This window comes from Metarhizium album, assembly GCF_000804445.1.
Source record: "Metarhizium album ARSEF 1941 chromosome Unknown scaffold_28, whole genome shotgun sequence".
Lineage (NCBI taxonomy): Eukaryota > Fungi > Ascomycota > Sordariomycetes > Hypocreales > Clavicipitaceae > Metarhizium > Metarhizium album.
Window position 1 is genome coordinate 230,692 of NW_024467602.1, and position 20,250 is coordinate 250,941.

The 20,250-nt window shown below is 54.1% G+C and overlaps 8 protein-coding genes across 8 annotated transcripts; 5 read left to right on the plus strand and 3 right to left on the minus strand.

Moving 5' to 3' along the window:
• Window positions 1–928: 928 nt before the first annotated feature.
• Window positions 929–1,584, plus strand: MAM_07211 (ankyrin repeat containing protein YAR1; the record flags this gene model as incomplete). The annotated part of the gene is made up of 2 exons (XM_040826009.1): window positions 929–1,124; window positions 1,226–1,584. 2 exons carry the CDS (start codon window positions 929–931, stop codon window positions 1,582–1,584), a joined length of 555 nt encoding a protein of 184 aa, XP_040676050.1.
• Window positions 1,585–2,556: 972 nt separating this feature from the next.
• Window positions 2,557–5,108, plus strand: MAM_07212 (Zinc finger, C2H2 type domain containing protein; the record flags this gene model as incomplete). The annotated part of the gene is made up of 3 exons (XM_040826010.1): window positions 2,557–2,590; window positions 2,798–4,972; window positions 5,035–5,108. The coding sequence occupies 3 exons, from the start codon at window positions 2,557–2,559 to the stop codon at window positions 5,106–5,108; spliced, it is 2,283 nt and encodes a 760-aa protein (XP_040676051.1).
• Window positions 5,109–5,993: 885 nt separating this feature from the next.
• MAM_07213 (ATPase, AAA-type, core) lies at window positions 5,994–8,117 on the minus strand (the record flags this gene model as incomplete). Its single annotated transcript, XM_040826011.1, has 2 exons — window positions 5,994–7,807; window positions 7,880–8,117. The coding sequence occupies 2 exons, from the start codon at window positions 8,115–8,117 to the stop codon at window positions 5,994–5,996; spliced, it is 2,052 nt and encodes a 683-aa protein (XP_040676052.1).
• A 1,346-nt stretch (window positions 8,118–9,463) lies between these two features.
• On the minus strand, window positions 9,464–11,211 carry MAM_07214 (phospholipase A2; the record flags this gene model as incomplete). Its single annotated transcript, XM_040826012.1, has 2 exons — window positions 9,464–10,832; window positions 10,889–11,211. The coding sequence occupies 2 exons, from the start codon at window positions 11,209–11,211 to the stop codon at window positions 9,464–9,466; spliced, it is 1,692 nt and encodes a 563-aa protein (XP_040676053.1).
• A 2,009-nt stretch (window positions 11,212–13,220) lies between these two features.
• On the minus strand, window positions 13,221–14,006 carry MAM_07215 (uncharacterized protein; the record flags this gene model as incomplete). The annotated part of the gene is made up of 1 exon (XM_040826013.1): window positions 13,221–14,006. One exon carries the CDS (start codon window positions 14,004–14,006, stop codon window positions 13,221–13,223), a length of 786 nt encoding a protein of 261 aa, XP_040676054.1.
• Window positions 14,007–14,689: 683 nt separating this feature from the next.
• On the plus strand, window positions 14,690–15,465 carry MAM_07216 (uncharacterized protein; the record flags this gene model as incomplete). Its single annotated transcript, XM_040826014.1, has 2 exons — window positions 14,690–15,049; window positions 15,106–15,465. 2 exons carry the CDS (start codon window positions 14,690–14,692, stop codon window positions 15,463–15,465), a joined length of 720 nt encoding a protein of 239 aa, XP_040676055.1.
• Window positions 15,466–16,806: 1,341 nt separating this feature from the next.
• MAM_07217 (uncharacterized protein) lies at window positions 16,807–18,279 on the plus strand (the record flags this gene model as incomplete). The annotated part of the gene is made up of 3 exons (XM_040826015.1): window positions 16,807–17,233; window positions 17,299–17,761; window positions 17,814–18,279. The coding sequence occupies 3 exons, from the start codon at window positions 16,807–16,809 to the stop codon at window positions 18,277–18,279; spliced, it is 1,356 nt and encodes a 451-aa protein (XP_040676056.1).
• Window positions 18,280–19,562: 1,283 nt separating this feature from the next.
• MAM_07218 (uncharacterized protein) lies at window positions 19,563–19,963 on the plus strand (the record flags this gene model as incomplete). The annotated part of the gene is made up of 4 exons (XM_040826016.1): window positions 19,563–19,611; window positions 19,657–19,805; window positions 19,867–19,881; window positions 19,931–19,963. 4 exons carry the CDS (start codon window positions 19,563–19,565, stop codon window positions 19,961–19,963), a joined length of 246 nt encoding a protein of 81 aa, XP_040676057.1.
• Window positions 19,964–20,250: the final 287 nt, after the last annotated feature.

Consider the following 20,250-nt stretch of genomic DNA (forward strand, 5'->3'; position numbering starts at 1 on the left):
GCAATCGCCCTTGGCAGGTCAGGGCCCTGATTACAATTAGGCGACATTCAGATCCCTCGCATCGACGCTATACTGGGAAACGTCTGCCGGTGGCAGTGGACTGCTAGTAACGGTGCCTGACCCAATACATCGCTGACAATCCAAAAATGGATCTGACTAATTGTTGTAGGCAAAAGGGTATCCAGACATGGTTACCCGTTCGTTTCTGCATTTGTTGGGGAGGCAGCAGCCACACATACCCATATTTATTTTGACAGACTTTGATCCCTATGGACTCCAGATTTTTCGCTGCTACTTTCACGGGTCAGGTAATATCCTGACGGATTCAACTGTCGACAATCCATCCGTCAGGTGGTTAGGTATTAGGTCGAGTCACTTGACAGCCACGGACACTGTGATCCCGACCGCCTTCAGAAGAGGCAGCAGTCAGTCCTCACCGCCATGGAGTAGCGCATCAGATATCACTTCGTCAGAAGCCCAAAGTGCAGCTGTGGCTCTTACAATAAGAGACCGGAAAGTGATTATAGATTCCCTTAAAACATTGGAAACTGAGGACTCGGTCACGACTAGGCTGTTGAGGCGGGAGCTGCAATACATGCAAGTGCTGGGGTACAAGGCAGAGATACAGCTCCTGGATGATTCGGGGAACCTGGACAGTTGGCTGGATACGCAAATACAAAATGAGATGAATACCCTGTAGCCTACTAGTAACCTCCATTAAATCACACTACGATTTTCCCTCATTTTTTGGTCCATCGTCAATCAACCAAGATTAGGACCAAGTTCCCACCTACCCTACAGTAAATACACTGGTCTGGCCTGGGTCTTACGGTGCGAGAACTGCAGGACAACAAAACCGCACAGTCCCCTCACTACAAACAAAAATTTGTGAAATTTTTGTACATCCGTTGATTAAACCCAATTGACCATGGCGCCGAGACTATCGGATGATGAGATTGATGATCTCATATACTACGCTCGAGCTGGAGAAACTGATGAACTGAAGGAGTCTCTTGCCGCGTTAGCAGAGCGAGAGAAGGTGTCACACGCCGAGATCTTGATTGCGGCCAGAGATGAAGGCAAATCGACAGCCTTGCATATGGCAACTGGAAACGGCCACCTGGGTATGTTGCAATGAAATGAAAAAAAAAAGGCCTGCAACCAGATGGCCGGGTTTTGGACTTGCTCCGTAATTGCATCACAAAACACTGACTGTCACACTCAGAAACTGTACGGGAATTGATTCACTGCTTCGATGGCAGGCCAAAAGAAGAAAAGCAGGCGTTCATCGATGAAGCTAACGAGCACGGAAACACTGGCTTGCATTGGGCAGCCCTTGGTGGCCATCTCGATACCGTTAAACTTCTAATGGACCATGGCGCTTCACCGGCCTTGGCAAATGAGAGGAATTACGTTCCGCTGGACCTGGCCAATTTCAACGATAAGCGAGAGGTTGCCAAGTATTTCTTGGAGTCTGCCGGCATGCTTGAAGACGACAACGAAGAGAGCGGACTGGCCAACGCTGCCGCGTCGATTGCGCTCGATGGGGATGAAGACGATAAGGAGCAGGAAAAGGCTACATAATGCAACACGGCCTGTCATATCACATGAGCAGCGCAAAAAGGAAGGTCCTTCATATCTTTGGTACTGCGACAGACCAAAACGATGGTGGTGGTGATGGACCCAACCCACACCAGGGGAATACATACGTTACATTTTCCCAGGATCTGGCAGCAAAAATCAGATGAACGCAGCAACCACGGAAAGAGACGACGGGAAGACGAAGAAAACCCTCCCCCAAAAGCAAATAGAGACGAGCTGAAGACGAGCATTTTTTCCTTTTCTTTTCAGGGATATATCATTAGCCAGGGACAACGACTTTGAGGTGCTTGCTAGGCCGTCCTCTCTTGCCGTGTTATGAATCACACATTCGATAGACGATGCAGACTTTTGCAATCAAAAATAACGTCAAGAAGCCTGTTTTGTAAGGTGGTGTCCTTACCCCGGAGTGGCAATGTAACAAGTCCAACTGAGGGTGGCCAGTGGATTTGGTCGTGCACGACAAGTGATGCCCAAAGGGACCATGGACACTAAACGAATAGCGGAGGCATATTGAAAGCTCCGGGCCAAAGAATACTTAAGAGTTATGAATTCTCTCTTTGGACGCGGCCTGGTATCGTGGCTGATAGTAACCAGGCATGACAAACCTCGCGTGAGCCTTTTGCTGGGCGCGGGCAATTTGTCATTGGCAGCCCTCGCCGGGTTGGTTCCGAACGAAGCTCTGCTCTTGCCGCCGCACCACTGCGTGGGACGTGGGGGTCAACCCCGAAAACGCGAATATTGGCCAGACCCTTGACGCAACATCTTCCAGTCTGCCCAAGTTTCTTCATCATTGCATTGTTCCTGCACGCCTCTGGATCGAAATTGCCGATTGCGGTACATGTTTCGACGGGATTGTTTCGGCTCCACTGCATGCAGAGCTGGCTGCTGCATTGCATGTTTGAACGTCCGAGGATGGACTCAACACAGACGTCGGCTGCGAAGAGTTCCACGCCAATGAGCGGAGGATATAAGCGTGCAAGTCGGAAGGGTGCGCCGAGACGCTTTCCTTGCGAGCATCTGGGTTGCGACAAGATTTATTCGAGGGCCGAGCATTTGCAACGCCATCAATTGAACCGTGAGACTGCCCCCCGCGTAACCCCCATGGCCTTGCGATGCATCCCACGGAGAATGTTCTTCTTCTTATTCTTTCAGCTTTGCTGATGTGCTCTTTCTTGTGTCACTGACAAAAAGATAGACAACCCCAAGGAAGTATTCAGGTGTGACATTGGCGATTGCGGCCAGAAGTTCGTCCGCCTGGACTTGCTAGCCCGTCACAAGAAACGGCATACCTCTTCATATACGCCCCGGAACAGAGTCCCCAGCTTTGAAATCGTGAGAGACTACACGGCGCCGTCGAATGCAGAAAAGGAGAACTGTAGTCGTACTGGTCCCAGCCGTCACTCTTTTGGTCACCACCCCGTTACAAGTGGTCCGCACGATGCAGCTATCCTGTTGACACCGGAATCCAACACCGATCCCACGCCTACTTCACTGCCGCATCCCCGTGTGGCAAGTACAAAAATTCAATCACAGCCGTCATGGAGGTCGCGCATTCACGAGAGAGCGGCTCGTGCATCCCTTGTTCCACATGGACAGCATTTCTTCGGCTCAGAGGCCCCCAGTCTTGGTGAACCAGCCGCCATAGTGGCATTTCAGAACGTTGGATATGGAAATGACGACCAGTTGGCGCAGAGCAACTTTGCGGCGTGGCTCTTTGACCCGCAAACATCATGTAATGACATTAATGTTGCGAATCTGCCGTTTCTCGAAGGTGGACTGGAGTCAACATTCAACAGCAATATTCATTATGACTACGAATCACTCGCCAGTCTATCCCCGATGGATTATGCAAGTCGTCATAGCGACATACCTGATGACTGGATAACAGAGTCACGTCGACGAGATTTGCTCTTCTGGTTCCACATTTTTCGAAAAAAACAACCTAGGTACGAAGGCTCAATGCCAAACCTGGTCCAAGAAAGTGGCGGCGATTTGCCGGCTCTCAACCTCGACATGATGCGGGACTGCTTAAAAGAGTTTTGGGACGCCGTCTCCCCCAGGCTTCCAATTGTTCACCAACATACCTTTTCCCCTAATCGATGTCCAATCTTTCTGCTGCTCGTCATGATTTCTCTCGGCGCTGCTTCCCTAAGAAGCCGTGACACAACAGGTCAATTGAGAGAGTACGGCGCTTTTGCTGATGTCATCATCTGCAGCGTGCGATGGGAAATATTGACTTCAGAAGACTCCTCCCCCCCTGTTAGGCTATGGGCTGCCCAAGCATTACTACTTGTTGAGTTGTACGAAAAGCTCTACAGTACAAGACGATTACACGAACGAGCACACATATACCACCCCGCGTTTCTAACATTACTACGGAGAGGAAGCCCCCTGATAGGCAGAACAGGTAGTGAATCTCCAGAAGAACCTGAAGATGCCCGGCCGGATCGACCTACACCGACGTCGGGAATAGTCCTCGACTCCAAAACATGGTGGATTCGATGGGCAAAAACGGAGTCAATGCATCGCGTCGTCTTTGCTGCCTTCATGCTGGACACCATTCACGCCGCCATGTTTGGCCATGCGGCTGACATGGCAGCCCACGAAATCCGCCTGCCGCTTCCCTGCGACGACAACCTCTGGACAGCCAGTAGTCCAGATGTCGTTCGTCAACTTGACGCCAATTTCCGCATGTATGGTGTCAAGCAGGTCTCCTTCCTCGACGGCCTTAAAGCCGCACTTCATGGGAAAGAAGTCAAGACGCATTCCTTTGGCCGCATGATTGTCATTTGTGGCCTCCTCAGCTTAGGGTGGCACCTATCACACCACGAAACACACCTAAAATGGCTTGAAATTCGCGGACAGTCTCCCGAAACACACGATAATCGGCGCAAGCTGCTTCTCAATGCCCTTTGCAGCTGGAAAGAATTCTTCGATGTTGCCATGTCCGACTCCGTTACTGACACACCGGATCACTGGCCAGTACCAAATGGTCCCATCAACAGCGCGTCTTTACTTTTCCATCTTGCACATATCAGTCTGCATGCGGACATTATCGACTGCCAAGTATATGCAGGTGCTCGGCGACTTCTCGGTCGCAAGGTCTCAACGACAGACTACACCAATGCCGCCAAGCGTATGAGTTCATGGGCGAAGCAATCATCTACTCGGCGTGCTATTTTGCATGCATTCAAACTGCTCTACCATGCCCTCGTAGATCCCCATCCTCGAAGAAGGTACACTCCCTATCCGGACTGCCCGGCTGTCCAATATTCTATTCGGAACGAGATGGATCCCCACCGGCCCTGGATAATGTATTACTCGGTCTTGGCAATTTGGGCATTCGTCCAGGCGGTCGGCAGACCTCCAGGTAAGGGATTCCCATTGAGGGCCTCGCAAATGACACAGAGTACATATGCTCGGATGGCGGAGTATCTGTCTGGGGTGGCAGCCCTACAGGAACTGAACGAGACAACCGTGGCAAGCCTACACGAAGGACTTCCTGAGTTATTGGAGACGATGGAGGGCATTCTGGAGGAGGCGCATACGGAGTTGTTGGTCGAGGCGAGGGAAAGACTGAGTTTTTGCAGGGAAATACTGTTGGGAGGGTCCAGATGGGTAAGTGATTAGGGAGCGGATAATACTGTTCGATATGTGGTCAGCCCGGATACTCTGATATGCTCCGCCCAAAGATCTTACTTAGCCATGGTAGGGTGTAAAACCTCGTAGCCCGCTCCAAAGCGATCTACATGACCACGACGACCTGACATCCCATGACAATGCTCGACAGCTCAGCGTGTATAGCGAATGATGCTGCGGCATCAGTGAGGGAGGCCGCTGGCCTTGGACACAAGGACCCCGACATTATGCTATCTCTCAGAGCGCTCAATATGTGAGAGGGAGAGTTACTGACATTACCAGAGTACGATATTGACAAATTCGACTTTACAAATCCACGCGGGCTACATGGCTTTGAGTCGTGTGAGCAATGCAGTTCTCCCTCATATCTTACCTTTAGCATGGGCATTCAAAGCAAAATTTTGTACAAAAGAAGCATAATGCCTTGTTCATCGCTTCTCAACACTCTGGCTTCATTTGTCGTCCGAGGAGCAAATCACACAAGCCTGACAATGTACAATGTTGTTGGAGTCACTCCTGCCTTGGCAGGCATCGTTCGACAAGAGCTGAAGAAGCACCGAGCCATTCAATTTGTGTCATTCTGTTTCATGGTGTTTCCCAGCTAACGATATCACGGGACGGTCCCAGAATCACAGGATAATATTAGGCCAAAGAACGCCTGTAACGCCGGTGCAGACATCAACTATGCTGGTCCCGTCAAATCGTGCCCGGGTCAGTATTGAAATAACAGTGACAGCTCAACCTGATACATGTTAGCCCGCGGTGTCTGTCAACGCCCACGGGGGCTGATCGGATTGGTATCCAGGCGCCTCTGTCAGTGCAATTTCTGGGGATGGGATGCCATGTTGCCATAAGAGATCAAGTAAATGATCATCCCGCAACGGCTCAGATTTGGCGGTGGCGTGGTAAGTGCCCCTCCTCACTATATTCTTAATCTCGTTACCGTTCAGTTTCCAGCTCGCCAGCCACCCCAATGCTTCAGGGTCAGTGCGAACAGAGGATCCAAAGCACGGCATGACGTTGTCTAATAACGACTTCCACACCTTCTCCCTCGTCGACTTGTCCAGGGGGCCGCAGTCTACCGTCAGGGAAATTTTTGACTCGAATGTTTCGTCCATCTCCTGGATAAAGCTGCTGCTAAAGAGAACCACGCCCTTGAAATGATCTAAACAATCCAGCAAAATGGACTTCATTTCGCGCATCTTGGTGTCACTCGCGACACACTGTCGTAGAAACTCATCGCTTTTGTCGATAAGCAGGACGGCATTCCAATTATCCAGCATGTCGAGAGTCACATTCAGCGTATCCTTCATGTTGAAGGTCACGGCGATGAGGTCGTTTGCGGTCAAGGTGTAAAGGGGCACGTCAATCGCATCGGCGATAGCTTCAGCCGTGTACGTCTTGCCGGTCCCGGGGCCCCCGCGGAGGTGTATGACCACGCCTTTGGAATTGTAGTTGAGGGTGCCTTCGGAGTACTCCCTCATGAAGATGTGCTGTTTCGTGGCGGCCAGGATGCTTTTTCTGTCCGCGACAGCCAGTGACTCGAGCGCCCGGGTCCTCCCTCGGGGAAGAATACAGTTGGTGAAGAATCTCATCCATCGCCGGTTGCTAAAGGAGTAGCCACAGACCGTAGGAGACGTGTAGATCAGCTGGTCTTCGGTCAGAGGTTTCTCAGCTTCGGCACTGGATGTCGCGCGGGTGGTTCCCCCTCTGTACCAGGCGCGCCAGTTGAGGCTGCGACGCCGTTCATCGTCGGCATCATCGACTCTACTACATTGCGTGGCCGTCAGCGGACGGAGGGTCGGGCCATTCCCAGGACTGTGGATTGCCCACGTCGCCCAGTCGAGTATGATGTCGCCTTTGATGCGAATCCCGGTCATCTCCGGGCAGTTGTACTTGTGGTACAGGGCCACTCCTTCGTAGTGTCTGTAGGAGTAGTTCTGAAGCTTCTCGAACCCCTCGCCCGATGTGCGCAGTTGCTGCCGGATGCCCGCAGAATCACGGCCGTACTGGAGCGGAAAGTACTCGAGGGAGGCCAGGGGCTTCTCGCCAACATATTCACCAATCTTGACCTCAAATAGATTCCAGCCCTTGATCGCATTCCTGTCGATGTTCTTGCAGGAAAGAACAAAGAATGTGCCCTGCGGAGTGTCTCTATAGCTCCCGTTTATGAAGACGGCCCCGGCATACATGCCATTCACCTTGCCGGCGACGTCACAACCGGGAGCGAAAATCATCCACAGTCCATCGAAGGGAACGGACCTCTGCCTGATCGAGATGCCCATCCTGCGCATCAGGACGCACAGCTCCTTCTCCATAATGTCGTAGAGGAGATTGACGAGCTCTTGGGCATCAGGCTGCTGGCCATCCGCATCCCTGGCCGCCTTGAATGCGTCCCACCGATGGAGGAAGCACCCGAACGGAGCCTCCAGCTCGACCTGCGCCAAGTCGGTCCTGTACTCGGGGTAGCCTCGAAATCTCTCGTCCAGAACATCCAGCAGGTGCGGCGACTGGATGACGACGCTGACGAGTTCAAACGTGTTGCGGTCTGCCTTTTTGCACTTTTCTGTCAAACCATGGCCGTTAGCCGCCGCGCACGCACGCCGAGTCCCATCAACGACGGCCCTGTCCAACTTACTGATGATTGCGAAGCTTTGCAGCTGCTCGAGGTCCGTTACCCGTTTCCCACCTCGTCCCTTCTCCAGTGACCAAAACTCTTTGCCTTTTCTGTTGGTCTTGCGGTAGAGCGTCTGGACTCTGGGCACCATGCCTGCAGGCCCGCCTTCCTTTCCGCCCTCCTCCTCGCGCCTCGCGACGGCAGCGTTGTCATCTACGGAGGCAGAGCTGCCCCCCTTGGCAATGTCGCGTCCCTCCATTCTGGGCGTCGTGAAGTGTTCGCGGGCCTCTGAAGCGTGAGATGCCGACAACCAGCGTCTTGCACCTGTCTCCAGGCTATGTATATGCGATATTGCCGAGGAAAACGGTGGCAAAGTTTTCAAAGCTTCAAAGTCTCAAAGTACGACTCGACAGAGAGATTGCGACGAAGACGAACCGGTAAAAGGTAGCCAAAGGTGAAAGGCAAAAGGCAAAAGGTGTAGAACGGTGAACCGAGATGGCGCCCAGGAGCCAATTTATAGTCGACAAAGAGAAACAGACGCACATGAACAAATCGCCAACGCAGACACCGCCAGATCCGGGGTCCCCTCGAACGCGGCCCAGACTGCAAATACACACCAGGCATTGTGATCTTCGCCGAGCCTCACCAGACCGCGGCGATCAAAGCTCGGCGATGGCCTCGTTTGACCACCACGTCTAGGCCCTGACCGGGACGAGTACGCGCAAAGTCTCGACGAGGCAGACAGCTTCGGCGCGGGCCGGCGTTGCGAAAGACGTACAAACGCGCTGTCGCGTTCGCCATGAAGAAGCGTCAGTCTGGCGCAGTGCCTACACGCCCTCGCCCGTCCCCGTCCGAGTCCAAGCACACCAAAGGCACCCAAGGCACCCAAGGCACCCAAGGCACAAAGAAACGCAACCCGCCTGCCTCGCCTCGCCTCACCTCAAAGAGAAACATGCTGCTCAGTGCTCCCGAGTTGGCTCGTCCTTCGCCGCGCCCACTGAACGCTGGAGAGGGAGCAAACTGCAGCGGCTCTTCACCCTCGACGTGCGAAGGATGCACAGTGGCTGGCGAGGAGGAGCAGGAATGGCGGCGCTGGTGCCGGCGCTGGCAGGACCCTCTTTCTATCCGTCAGATCGGGGCACCGGCGAGGCCGAGGAGCGTGCTTTGATGCAAGAGGTAGTTGATGGCAACACCAGTGAGTTGGGGTACTCGTCAAGAGTGTACCACGCTCGCGGTCGGGGGAAGTGCGTATCAAGACGTTAACTCTCGCCCACACTTGTATTGTAGCGACATCTCTTCCATCCAAGAGTCAGCGCGTGCTCTAACTAATACCTGAACGTAAAATATGCATCCCGAGCTGACATCATGTTGTGCTGCAGCCAAGACGAACCCGAACCCAAACCCATTCCACAAACAAACCTCATAGCGACGTCACAGCCATAGAAACACAGGCAAGGCATCAATGGAGCTTTTTGTGCTCCAGAGACCCCGTGGACTGAGGGGAGCAAAAACGTTTCTTTCTTTGAACAAACATGCCATGCTCGCATTCAACGCCCCAGCCATGCAATGCTATACCAAAATACACGCGCATCAAAGAGTCATTCGTCATGCAGCAGCGCTCAAGGCCTGCACCACAGGCTGGACAGCCTCATTCTCGCTCGGTTCCAGCTCGCCCTGCATCTGTTCCTCCGCTTCCTCCACCCTCTGCTCGACTGTTTTGCCAAAATTCTCGCCCTCAAAGTCGCCCAGCCCAATCAGGTCAATCCACTTCCAGTGGTCGACGCCGTCACTTGCGCTTCGATCGAATATGGCCTTGTCGTCGCTGGTTCCCTCCTCGGTGGACAGCACCTGGCCGTCCTTGGCACTCAACTTGTCCACGTGGACGCCGTCAATAAGATCGCCTGCATACGTGCGAGCAACGGGTATACCGTTCGCTCGGAGCAGTTGGAGTTGCGCTCGGAGATTTAGGCGCAAGGCGCGCTCTGGCTGTTCGGCGTCAAAGATCTTCTTGGTTAACCAGGGGAAGAGAATGCCGAAATCGGATTGGCTGAGATGTGCCGAGTTGACGACGTAGAAAAAATTGGGTTCGGGCAGCTTTCGGCCGCTGGGGCGCTCGAACAATTGCGGCGAAACAGTTTTGGAGGTCGGATCTGGCGACAGGAGCTTGGCTTTGACGTGTAGATGCTCGGTCCAGTTGTGGAAGGTCTCCGACTCGACGGCAAGGAGAGCTGTGCCGCCAGGTGCAGACGGCACGTCGGCGTACACGGGCAAGGGAAGGTCGTAGAGCGGCTTTGAATTAGGTGCAAGTAGAGGCAAGCACCACATGTCAAGGAGCATTGTGACGGTCTTCTCGGTAATTTGCTTTCGAATGCTGCTGTCCTTGGCGGGCGTGAAGAGAGGATTCTTCATAGCGGCGACTTGAGGAAGGTCGGCGTAATAGTTGCATTTTAGAAATTGATGCACGGTGGCGGCACCGAAGCTGTGTCCACCAAAAACAATGCGACCAGGGTCGTGGACATCGAGGCGACCGATGAACTGCCTCAGCGTTGGTGTGGTCAGGTTCATGTTGGTAAATTTCCTGCCCTCGTCAATCGCAAGGATGGCGTCATGAATGAGACCAAGCTCCCACAGTCGAACGCGCAGTTGGTCTTCACGAGCCTCATAGACTCCCGGGGCGACTTGGTGCGCGATTCGATTGTAAGGCACGATGCGACGGGCGGCTGAGGAGAAGAAGCGACCCGGAGAGTTGGCTAGCCTGATGAAGGAGATGACAGCGCTGCCGTCGCGATGTTCGGGGCAGAAGACGACGACACCGTGGGATGCCAGCGATCCAGCAATGTAGGAATACGAATTTCGTCCTCCGCCCAGTCCGTGGGAGAAGATCATCGTCGGCCATCGTTTCGTTTCGGAATCAGCAGCCTCGGCATTTTTGTGAGCCGGGATCGTGGTATAGTGAAGATGTCGAGGTAAGAATCTGTGCCGCCAGTCAGCAAACGTTGCCGTTCTCGTCTCAGAGACTAGGGTTCATACGAGAGGATTTCTGCCAAGGTTGATCCGACACCAACAAACTTGGTGTAAGCAGACACATGATGCCTCTGAGGGTTTGGCAGCCAGGTGATGCGTTTCTCGTCGGACGCGGGAGCCGCAGGATAAAAGACCCGGAACTGGACCGTTGGGATATCGACGGCGTTGGCGGGCGCCGGGCTAGGAGAGTGCAAGTCTGTTGTTGGGATCTCGACATCGACGGTGCCGACCTTGTACGGGCCGGTATACTCTGGAAACACCGGAACTGGACTGAGCCTGGCGAAATAAGAGGCCAGTTTCGAAGCCGCGGTGGCGTCAGCGGCAGCCATTGTGCGGTATGATGCGCTTGCAGTTCTACTGGCGAGAATGGCGTGACGGTTGACTGAGAGTTTTCATCGACGGTGGCGTTTGCGTGCTTTTCCGTCGCCTTGCTTGAGGAAATTGGCTACACACAAAGGAAAAAAAGACTCTATGCCGTAACAGTGAGGGCGAAAGAAAAATAGTCTTGTACGACTGAGAGAAAAAAAAGATACCAGGGAGGGTCGCTTGTCGATGATGCCACATGAGACAAGGAGAAAAGGGAAGTCAAAGTGTACGGAGGAAACAGTTTGGATTCCAAGGTTGACCGAGTGGTCTGTCAGCTTGACATGAAGCGACCAGGGCAAACGGGTCTGATTGGTGGCAGTTTCTTTCGGCCACTGTCTGGTTGGCTGATGTCTACGCAAGACCCACCCCCACTATACGTTGCAAAAATCGAAGAACAACTCGGTGCGCTCGGCTCGCAGTGACATCACCCGCGCACATCCAAAATTAGCATCTCCGACATTGCAAATTTTCGGGCTTTTTGCCTGCAGATGTTGTCACCCCCGTCCCATCGGTGCGTATATCACGGTCTCTACTGCAGTTATTTGTGCAGCCTCTGCTCTGCTGACGGCGAAATTGGCCTCGTCACCATGGCCGTGCGTAGAAAAGGGGAGACTGTCACGCGAGCACCCCGTCATTCGACTGAGGAGGCTTTTGGGAAGAAAGAAAGAACCGAGGACGGCCACTAACGATGCAGCTTGGCGAGGAGACAGCCACTGAAGCACCTTGGCTTCTTTACCGTTAGCCTATTCCGCCACCTAGGGCCGCACAAGACAATCCTATTGGCCGTTCGGAGACGCCGCCGGACAAAGATCGTGATAAACAACGAAAAGCTAGCGCTGGCAGCCGCGTGGCTGAGGGAGAAATAAGACACCAACCAGACCAAGCATTGGGCTACATGGGAAAATATTATGCCGAAGCATACTTGTTCTTACTGTCAGCCCTAGCACCTAGATTCCCCTGGTTATGGCGCAATTCCAGACTCAGCTGCGTGGTGCACTCGGGCCAACCACAGCCAGGCATGCGCCAGCCCTCAATGGCCTCCCGGGGAGCTGAAGATGCTGAAGCCTGCCAATCGTCGTGTCATCATGTCTGAAGTCCCTCGCATCTGCTCGTAATAAAGTGTCGACCGTGACTTTGGCGGCCCTCGCAGCAAACCCTCGCGGACAAGATTGGAACAATGCTAGTTGCAGATGGGAGCCACCTAAACAAATGATGAATAAAAATTGGTCGCCAATCAATGTTACGACAAGGTGGTCATGAGCATCGTCGCCGAGATAACATCTCCTCCTATGCAAATGAGGCTCGAGAGGCCCGTCCTAGTCGGGCCAAGACACATAGGATGGACTGCGTGAAGCGACGAGCGTCGGCTTGACATGTTGACGAGGCCGCGGCAGCTGATTTATCTCATGGAACGTTCCAAGCCGCTGCGACTCCAGACATATGAATCTCTAGTATCAGCAAGTCATCCACGCACATGCCATCATCACGCCGCTACTGGTACACTTGTCCTGTGCGGATAGGTAGATTTGATGCAAGAATGTAGTAAATATAAGCGGAGAAAACAAACGGAGCGCCCACGACGAGAGGGCTGCTGCATGCCGATGAAAAGTCACGGCCGACTAGTCTGCATCTTCCTCTAGGGGAATGCGGTGTGGCGGGTGACACATGGGACGACAGATTCTGATATTCAAGCATGACTGGTAGCCTTTGGCAAAATAACCTCAGTCTTCACTCCACTGCCATCGACTTGGCGGGCTCCAGTGTCGTCTAGACTCATCTATTTTGGGTGTGCCAGGAGCAATCTTGTGGACATCCATCCAGAGGAATTCCGGGCCGTCTTGAACTAAAATGTTGATACCCCAAGGGCAACTCATACAAACGGCGTTGCGCTTGTTGCTACTGACCTCAAAATGCGGTCAACACGAGAAATGGACTCCAAGGTTGGAGGTTTCTTTCATGAACCACGCTCCGTTCATCTCATCATCCACGTCACTCCGTACCCGACGCACGCGATAATACCAGCAATCAGCATCCATCTCCGGAGCGCCCGCCGAAACTGTTTCGCGGCCGACCTCGCAATGGCCTCCCCATCGTTGACCCTCGGAAATGGCACGTTCGGCACGTCGACGCCCAAGATCTCGCAGAGGGGGCCCCAGCCATCCCGGACGTCAAAAAACACCAATCTTTTCTCCGGCACGACCTCTCTCAGCCACTCCATGTGCCTGTGGTACGTAGCCTCAGACGGTGACGCCGTCTCCCCGTAGCGGCCGTGCCACTGGTCCTTGACCGTGTCGATGAATGCCGGGAAGTATCTCAGCGACGGCATGGGCAGGAAGAGAATTCTCATGAACCACTTGGTCGCCGCGTTGCCCACGACGGCCATGCTCTTCTGCCAGGACTCCACGTCGCGCACTGTGCAGGTAACCTTGGCGTCAGGATACAGCTCGACCAGTTCCTGTACGTAGTTGAGGCCAGGGTAGTCGGTTGTGGCGACGAAGCCGCGCAGGCGACCGGCGATGAGGGACTTGACAGATTCGCGGGAGGCCCGCGTCGAGGGCGGCCATTGCGCCGCGACGCGCAGCCAGGTCTTCACCTCGTGCTCGGGACCGAGTGTGATTTGCGTGCCGCCGTGGTATACGGGCCCGTCGAGGAGGATCGCGAGGGCCGCGGAGAAGGAGGCCGTCCCGGTGCGCGGGAGACCGGCGCCTATGACTTGAAATTTGGCCCCGGGGCTGGGCGCCGAGTACTCCTGGCCCATGGTGAAGATGAAGATGCGAAGTTGGGCGGAGAGAGAGCGTGGCACGGTCGTTTGCGCGCCTGTTGGTTTGTCTCAGCCGGTGAAGTCACCTTGTCTCGCCCGAGGCTCCGAATCTTTGAGGCCGTGACTTGTCGATGCTGCTCGGCCGGGTTGCCGCTGCCAACGTTTACAAACTATATGACATGTGTCCAGAAGGACTTGGATGCTAGCAGCAAGGAATAATGACTACGTAGTAGACGGACAACGGACAACCGGGGTGTCAAGGGAAAGTGGAGTGAGTCATATGACCTTGTAAAATAACGGGCATTATTGTAGGGCGGACTTGGCCAGAAAAACTTGGAGAGAATAAGTATTCATATGACATGGTGCCTATTAAATTGTTATATTTTAGTAGTAGCTAGCTGCGAAGCTAGGCTGTGAGCAGAAAGTAAGACAAAGGTGAGTTGAAGCTGACGATATATACCGTTGCAGCTAAATACTAGGATGTGATGGACTACGGTGGTTTGCCGGACCCTCTTGGCCCCAACCATTAATCGTGCCCGCCCCACTTTATGTGGTTCGGCTAGCAAAAGCCCCAATCTCCTGTACTACGTGAGGTAAGAATCCCCTTCCCACAGCGGTAGCGGTCGACGGGGCTCCCAACTTGCCGCCGCCGCCCCTGCTTACGCCTTGTCAGCACCCTCATGCTTCACCGCGAGTACTTCCCCTTCCTGCCGACCCCGGAGTCGGAGCCACGGGGTCCAGTCGACCAGCCCATGCTGGGGGCGCCCGCCCCCGAGGGCTGGTGGGACGACAGCTCCCGACTCCTCTTCGGCGCGGCAGAGCACATCGCCGCCATTCTACACGAGGCCTCCGAGTGTGGCGTGCATCTCATGACGCCCTTTGCCGGGTTCTGCGCATTCTCAGCCGGCTACCTCAACCTCTACGTGGCGAAATACCCCCGAATGAACCTGGGCCGCAGCCCGCGAGCAAGCGACTGTCTCAAAATGTGTCTCGACTACCTGGAAAAGTTTCGACTTGTCTGGAAAATCGCCGACGGATGGGTAAGCCGCCCGCAAGCATGACACGACCGTGGCCACCGTTGCGCTAACATTGAGAGGGCGGCACGCGCAAGATCAAAACGATACACCATGCATCCGTGCTCTACGAGCGAGCAACCGAGGACCGGACACGATACCAGGGGCGCACACGAGCAGACTTTGATACTCTACACCAGTCTGTCCACGAGTTCCGTGTCGTGGATAGATCCGACGCGCATACTCGGGAGATTCGGGGCGCGGAGCGGCCCTCGGCGCAGGCGACTTGGCCGGTTCAAGGGCACGAGCACGAGCACGAGCACGAGCACGAGCTCGACACTAATACCTTGTTGAACCAGCTTTTCGCGGAAGTCAGCAATAACCTCGACGAGCAGGGGGCCTGGTCTCAATGGTGGCCGGCGATTGATCAGGTGGATCTTTAATGAGCTGCGTAATTACATCCGGGGTTTTTTTTTTCGTTGAAGCTTCCAATGAATGAGTGACGACCTTTGATTTTTTTGATTTTTTTTTTAAAAAGGGCTGTAATATCTGGTTTTCTATACATGTCCTATTTTTATTTCCCGGTCTAGAAAAACAGTCAACAGATAATGCACCTCTTCATATGGCTCCCCTCCCGTCACCGCCAACAAATGCATACCTGTCGCGTCAACCATTCGCCGTTTCTCCTTCCAATCACGCCTTTGCAAAGACCTTTCTCGAGTTCATCAGGCGAACAGCAAGCATAAAGAGCATGCCGACAAAAGGCGCCACAACCACGCCAAGAGGACGTTTTTTGAAGCAGCTAAAAAGGCACGTAAATGGCGTCTGGATTCTGTACTAGATCTACTAGAAATTTGGGACGAGAAGGGTGTACATTATAGGCGAAGAGGTTAATAGCGTTATTAGGTTGAAAATTGGCCCGCCTTGGTGTCCGGCCCGCCTTGCTGTCGAGCACCACCTTTGGTGGTGAGGGCTTTTGCTAGCCGAACCACATAAAGTGGGGCGGGCACGATTAAGCCAAAAGAGTACGTAATGAACAAGCTGCCCTAAGCTCGCTCATCTGGCACTATACAAGTTAGGTCACAAAGGGGTAGGCTATGTCCCGCTCGCTAGGTCGAGCATAGCTCAGACCATAACACTTAGTTGGCTAGAAAAACTTAGAGAGAATAAGTATTAATACAACTTAATGCCTGTTAAATGCATTCTGCTTGATGGGCAGGTGTCGTCGGTAGCTAGCAAGCTGGACGTGACCGCTTCATATAGAGCTCTTTAGCTCGTATTATCCAGCGAAAACTAGCATCTTGCATGGCGCAGCAGCCTCCGTTTTGTTTACTGTTTGCTAATCTTGAGAAACTGCCATACAAGGCCACTGGAGACGTGTCACTAGTGATAGAAATCAGTGATTACAGAGTGGTCCTCGCGGCACCGACACAGACGACTAAGCAAGGAATCACGGCCCGAGGAGGACAGTGTACGTTGCCGATTCTATTGCCCTGTCTGTCCTCGTGTTTCCAATACGTTATAACTTATGGGCAAATCCTATGTCTCTCCACATCCACATCCACATGCATGCAAGACTCGGCGCCAAGGTCACACGTACGCCTCCCGCTTCACCCCTCGTTTTTCCCCCTCAGTTTCAACCAGTCGACGTTTGATGGCATTTCCGGCCGTGACCGTCAAGTAATAAGACTAGGCTCGTGGGAGCAGATAGCCATGTGCATTGGCGAGACACGCTGCCTCCCACCCACGACATGGCATTCTTAGATCCCTTTTTTGCAAGAGTCATGGGCGTCTTTACCCATCTATTCCAAACCTACGCCTACCGGAGAGCAGCGGTCGACCAAGGCGTGATTCCGGCGACTCGCAACTCTCGGCAGGAGACGGTCCCGGATGCAGACTACTCGGAGATATTTCCACCATCGCGGCGGCATACCGTCTCGGAACTCCTTTGTACGCCCGAGAATGATGTCGACGACGTATCCGTGCCCAACGGGCCGCTTCTGAGTATGGAGTCGGACTATCGTCACGCTGATCCTTTGACCAAACTGTACAGCGGCTTCACCGTTGGTGATGTCAAGGCGTTGGGAAGTTTCCCCGACTATGCAAAGCTGTCCGGCGTTCCCGCACCTGCGTCTCTTCAGAATTTCAACATCGACACCGCTCGAGCAAGACCCTACCGGCCATTCAGATGGCCATATCACCAAACCATGTGTAAGTAACCATGTGCGCGTTGACAACAATCACAAGCTCACTACTGGATGCTATCCTCACGCCAGCATTACAAAGACTCGACCCGGATTATTGGCTAGAGTTGGAGAGCACCTACCGCGACCGCATAGCTCAGCGTCGCCGTCTTTACCAACAGCACGGCAAAGACGTGCTGCAAGCCCTGCCGGGGTCAGAGCTCGCATGCAAGGAGCTCATGGAGATGGCTTTGCAGTATCTCACGCTGAAATACCCGCACCAGTTCCAACTCAGGGACAACATGTTTGTGAATCGAATCCTCGACACGACACACGACCTGTCGGCCGCGGACCCGCTTCACGTCCTGCTGGACAACCTGCCGGAAGACTTTGCAATGACGATGCGCGACGAGAAGACCGGACGCTACTGCTTACGAGCTGGCATGATTTGCTCCGCTCTTGGCTGGAATCTGGGAGAGAAGATGGGCAGGGGCCTGCCCGGCGTCCACAAGGGGGTGCCCGGCTACCAGGAGAAGCTGGCCTTGAGCGTGGATCGGTGCGTACCGGCGAGAAGAGCCGCTGGAGCAGTCACTGACGCCTTGCCGCAGCTTCTTCACCAAGATGCCGGCCTCGAGCCCGATCCAGAGAGGCTCCTGGGGCTTCGAGGTCGGCCAGCCGCTGTTCCTGCCCGCCGACCATGCCGACTGGGGCCGTCGGAGCGTCCAGGACGAATCGCTGCGTGAAGGAGACGTATATCTCCGAGTGGACTGGCAGACGCTGCGTCGGCTGCCGCTCTCTGGGGCCGTGGTCTTCAACTTCAAGGCCCTGTACACGCCTCTCTCCGAGTTTGTGGACGAGCCGTACATCCCGTCCCTGGTCCTCAAGGTGCTGAACGAGGGCGACGAGGCCGTGATGAAGTACAAGGGCACTTGGCACGTCGAGCATGTCGTGAAACCCGCGCTGGCGAGATATGAGCGGGCACAGCTGGACAAGGGGTTGATTGAGAAGGACTGGGAGGCACGAACGCTCGACGAGAGCCCGTTCTTTCCCGGGTGGCGGAGGAAGTGCCCCTAGCGGTTCAGTACCTCGTGCCTTGCTTGATCTCATCGCAGGTGGCCGGCAAGGCGTCGTCGTTTACCTAGGCCGACGGACTATTTGAGTCACAACTCGACCGGTCACTCGGCGGGCGAGAGGTGTCGGCGACTTGTGCAACTTGGATCTGTTGTAGCACGAGCGTCGGCTTTCAACTCAGCAGTCGTCCATCAGCAAGGTCCAACTACCGGTGGGTGTTTCTGTCGACTCGACATCGGGAACATGACCGCCAGAATCCCGGCCGAGTGTCGATGACGCCGCGTGGCTTCAAGACATTGTAGAATGAGAAACAAATAGTTCATAGACGGCTCGCACCCGAACAATATGACCAAGACTTGCAGAAACCAACCAGGTTAGCATAGGTTGTGAGCACGACTTGCCGAGACGGCGACAAAATCATCACAGACAGTGTTTCATTGTTTCGGGAGACTCATGTTCTCAAGCAGCACAGCAGAAGCCAAAGTACGACCCTGGGCGGCGGAGCAGGGCGCCAGGTTTCTCCCGACGAACTCGGTCATCAAAACTGCACAAACCCATCATGTGGCATCCTCGTACCGTCGTAATTCCAGCCTTGCCCGCCTCTCTGGTCATTCAACTAGTAACGGAACAATTATCTGAGTAGGCCGTCGGAACAGCCCGAAACTACTCGGGCATGGTGGCGGGATTACATCCGTAGTCCCCCGAATTTGACAACATAGTCCTGCATTTGCGTCAAATCACCATCGTGTCTTGTCAGCCAGTTGCGTCAGAGTTGTCCGAAAGCCGTGTCTTGCAACAGACTTGGCTTTCGGAACGGCACGACACCAAATCATGGGTTTTCAAGGCCCGGAACTGTCGGCAGCCCATCCTGTCGGCAGACGCCCTCTTTCCTTTGACTAGTTTTGAACAAATCAGTTTGACGTTTGCTCTCACGTCCATCGTTTTGCAACACGGCTCTTGACAGCCACCACTACTCTGTTGAGTCCAAGAACCCAGCGTACTGCCGACCAGGGAACTCGGCTGGCCTTTGCCGAGCAGGCTTAGTCGATGCGTTACCCACGTCCAAGACACCGGAAGCAGAGCGGTTATGAGTTCCCGCCGAGCCTCTGTTTTTCATCCGACTCACGATGGGGACTCGGGAGAACTCATGAGGGCAATTGGCTCCTTCACGCTCGCCCTGACGGCAATGTTCCTGTCACCCTTGACCGTCTACCCGGGTGACCCAGATACTGTAAGCGCCGACTATGGACCATGGTCGTCAGTCGAGCCAGCGAGCAACTATAAAGATGGACCGTGGTCCCGAGAGCCCAGAGATTTACCTACCAGATCAGCACCGTCAGTCTTCCTCGATCAACATCACACATCTTGACTACTCACCAGTGTTCTTTCGAATCGCCATTCTCAAAATGAAGTTCGCCGCCGCCATCATCTGCCTCTTCGCCGGAGTCGCTCTCGGCACTCCCTTTGAGCCACGGGCGCCGGCGTGCATTTGCTGCATGAATGAACGGCCATCGTGCGACGAGGGCACGGTTGGTTCACAACTCTCAAAGGCATCCATCTAGCTTTGCTGTGCTGACAAGGATACCATAGGTTAACACCGGCGGCGTAAGTCACTCCGTCGACGATCGTAGGACCGGGCTAACTCGTGGACCAGCCGGGATGCTGGGGAGAATGCATCAGTATTTAAGGCCCCAAGATAGACCGCAGAGGCCCTCGGCATCTTACCTTCTCGGGACAAAAACTAGTTACTCGCCGCAGTGTCTGGGCGCAATGTCCGGAGCTGTACGGGACTCTCGTTGAAATGTTCACCCTTGGGTCATGCGCTAGTTTTACTTTGAATACAACTTTATGCTTTTTTAATCCGTAGAGTCCGCAAATGAAGCCTATTCGTACACTATGCTGAGAATCCTGTCAAAGACCAAATTTGGTCGGCAAGTCCAGATGCCATGCCGCAAAGGGACGCCTTGTGAACTT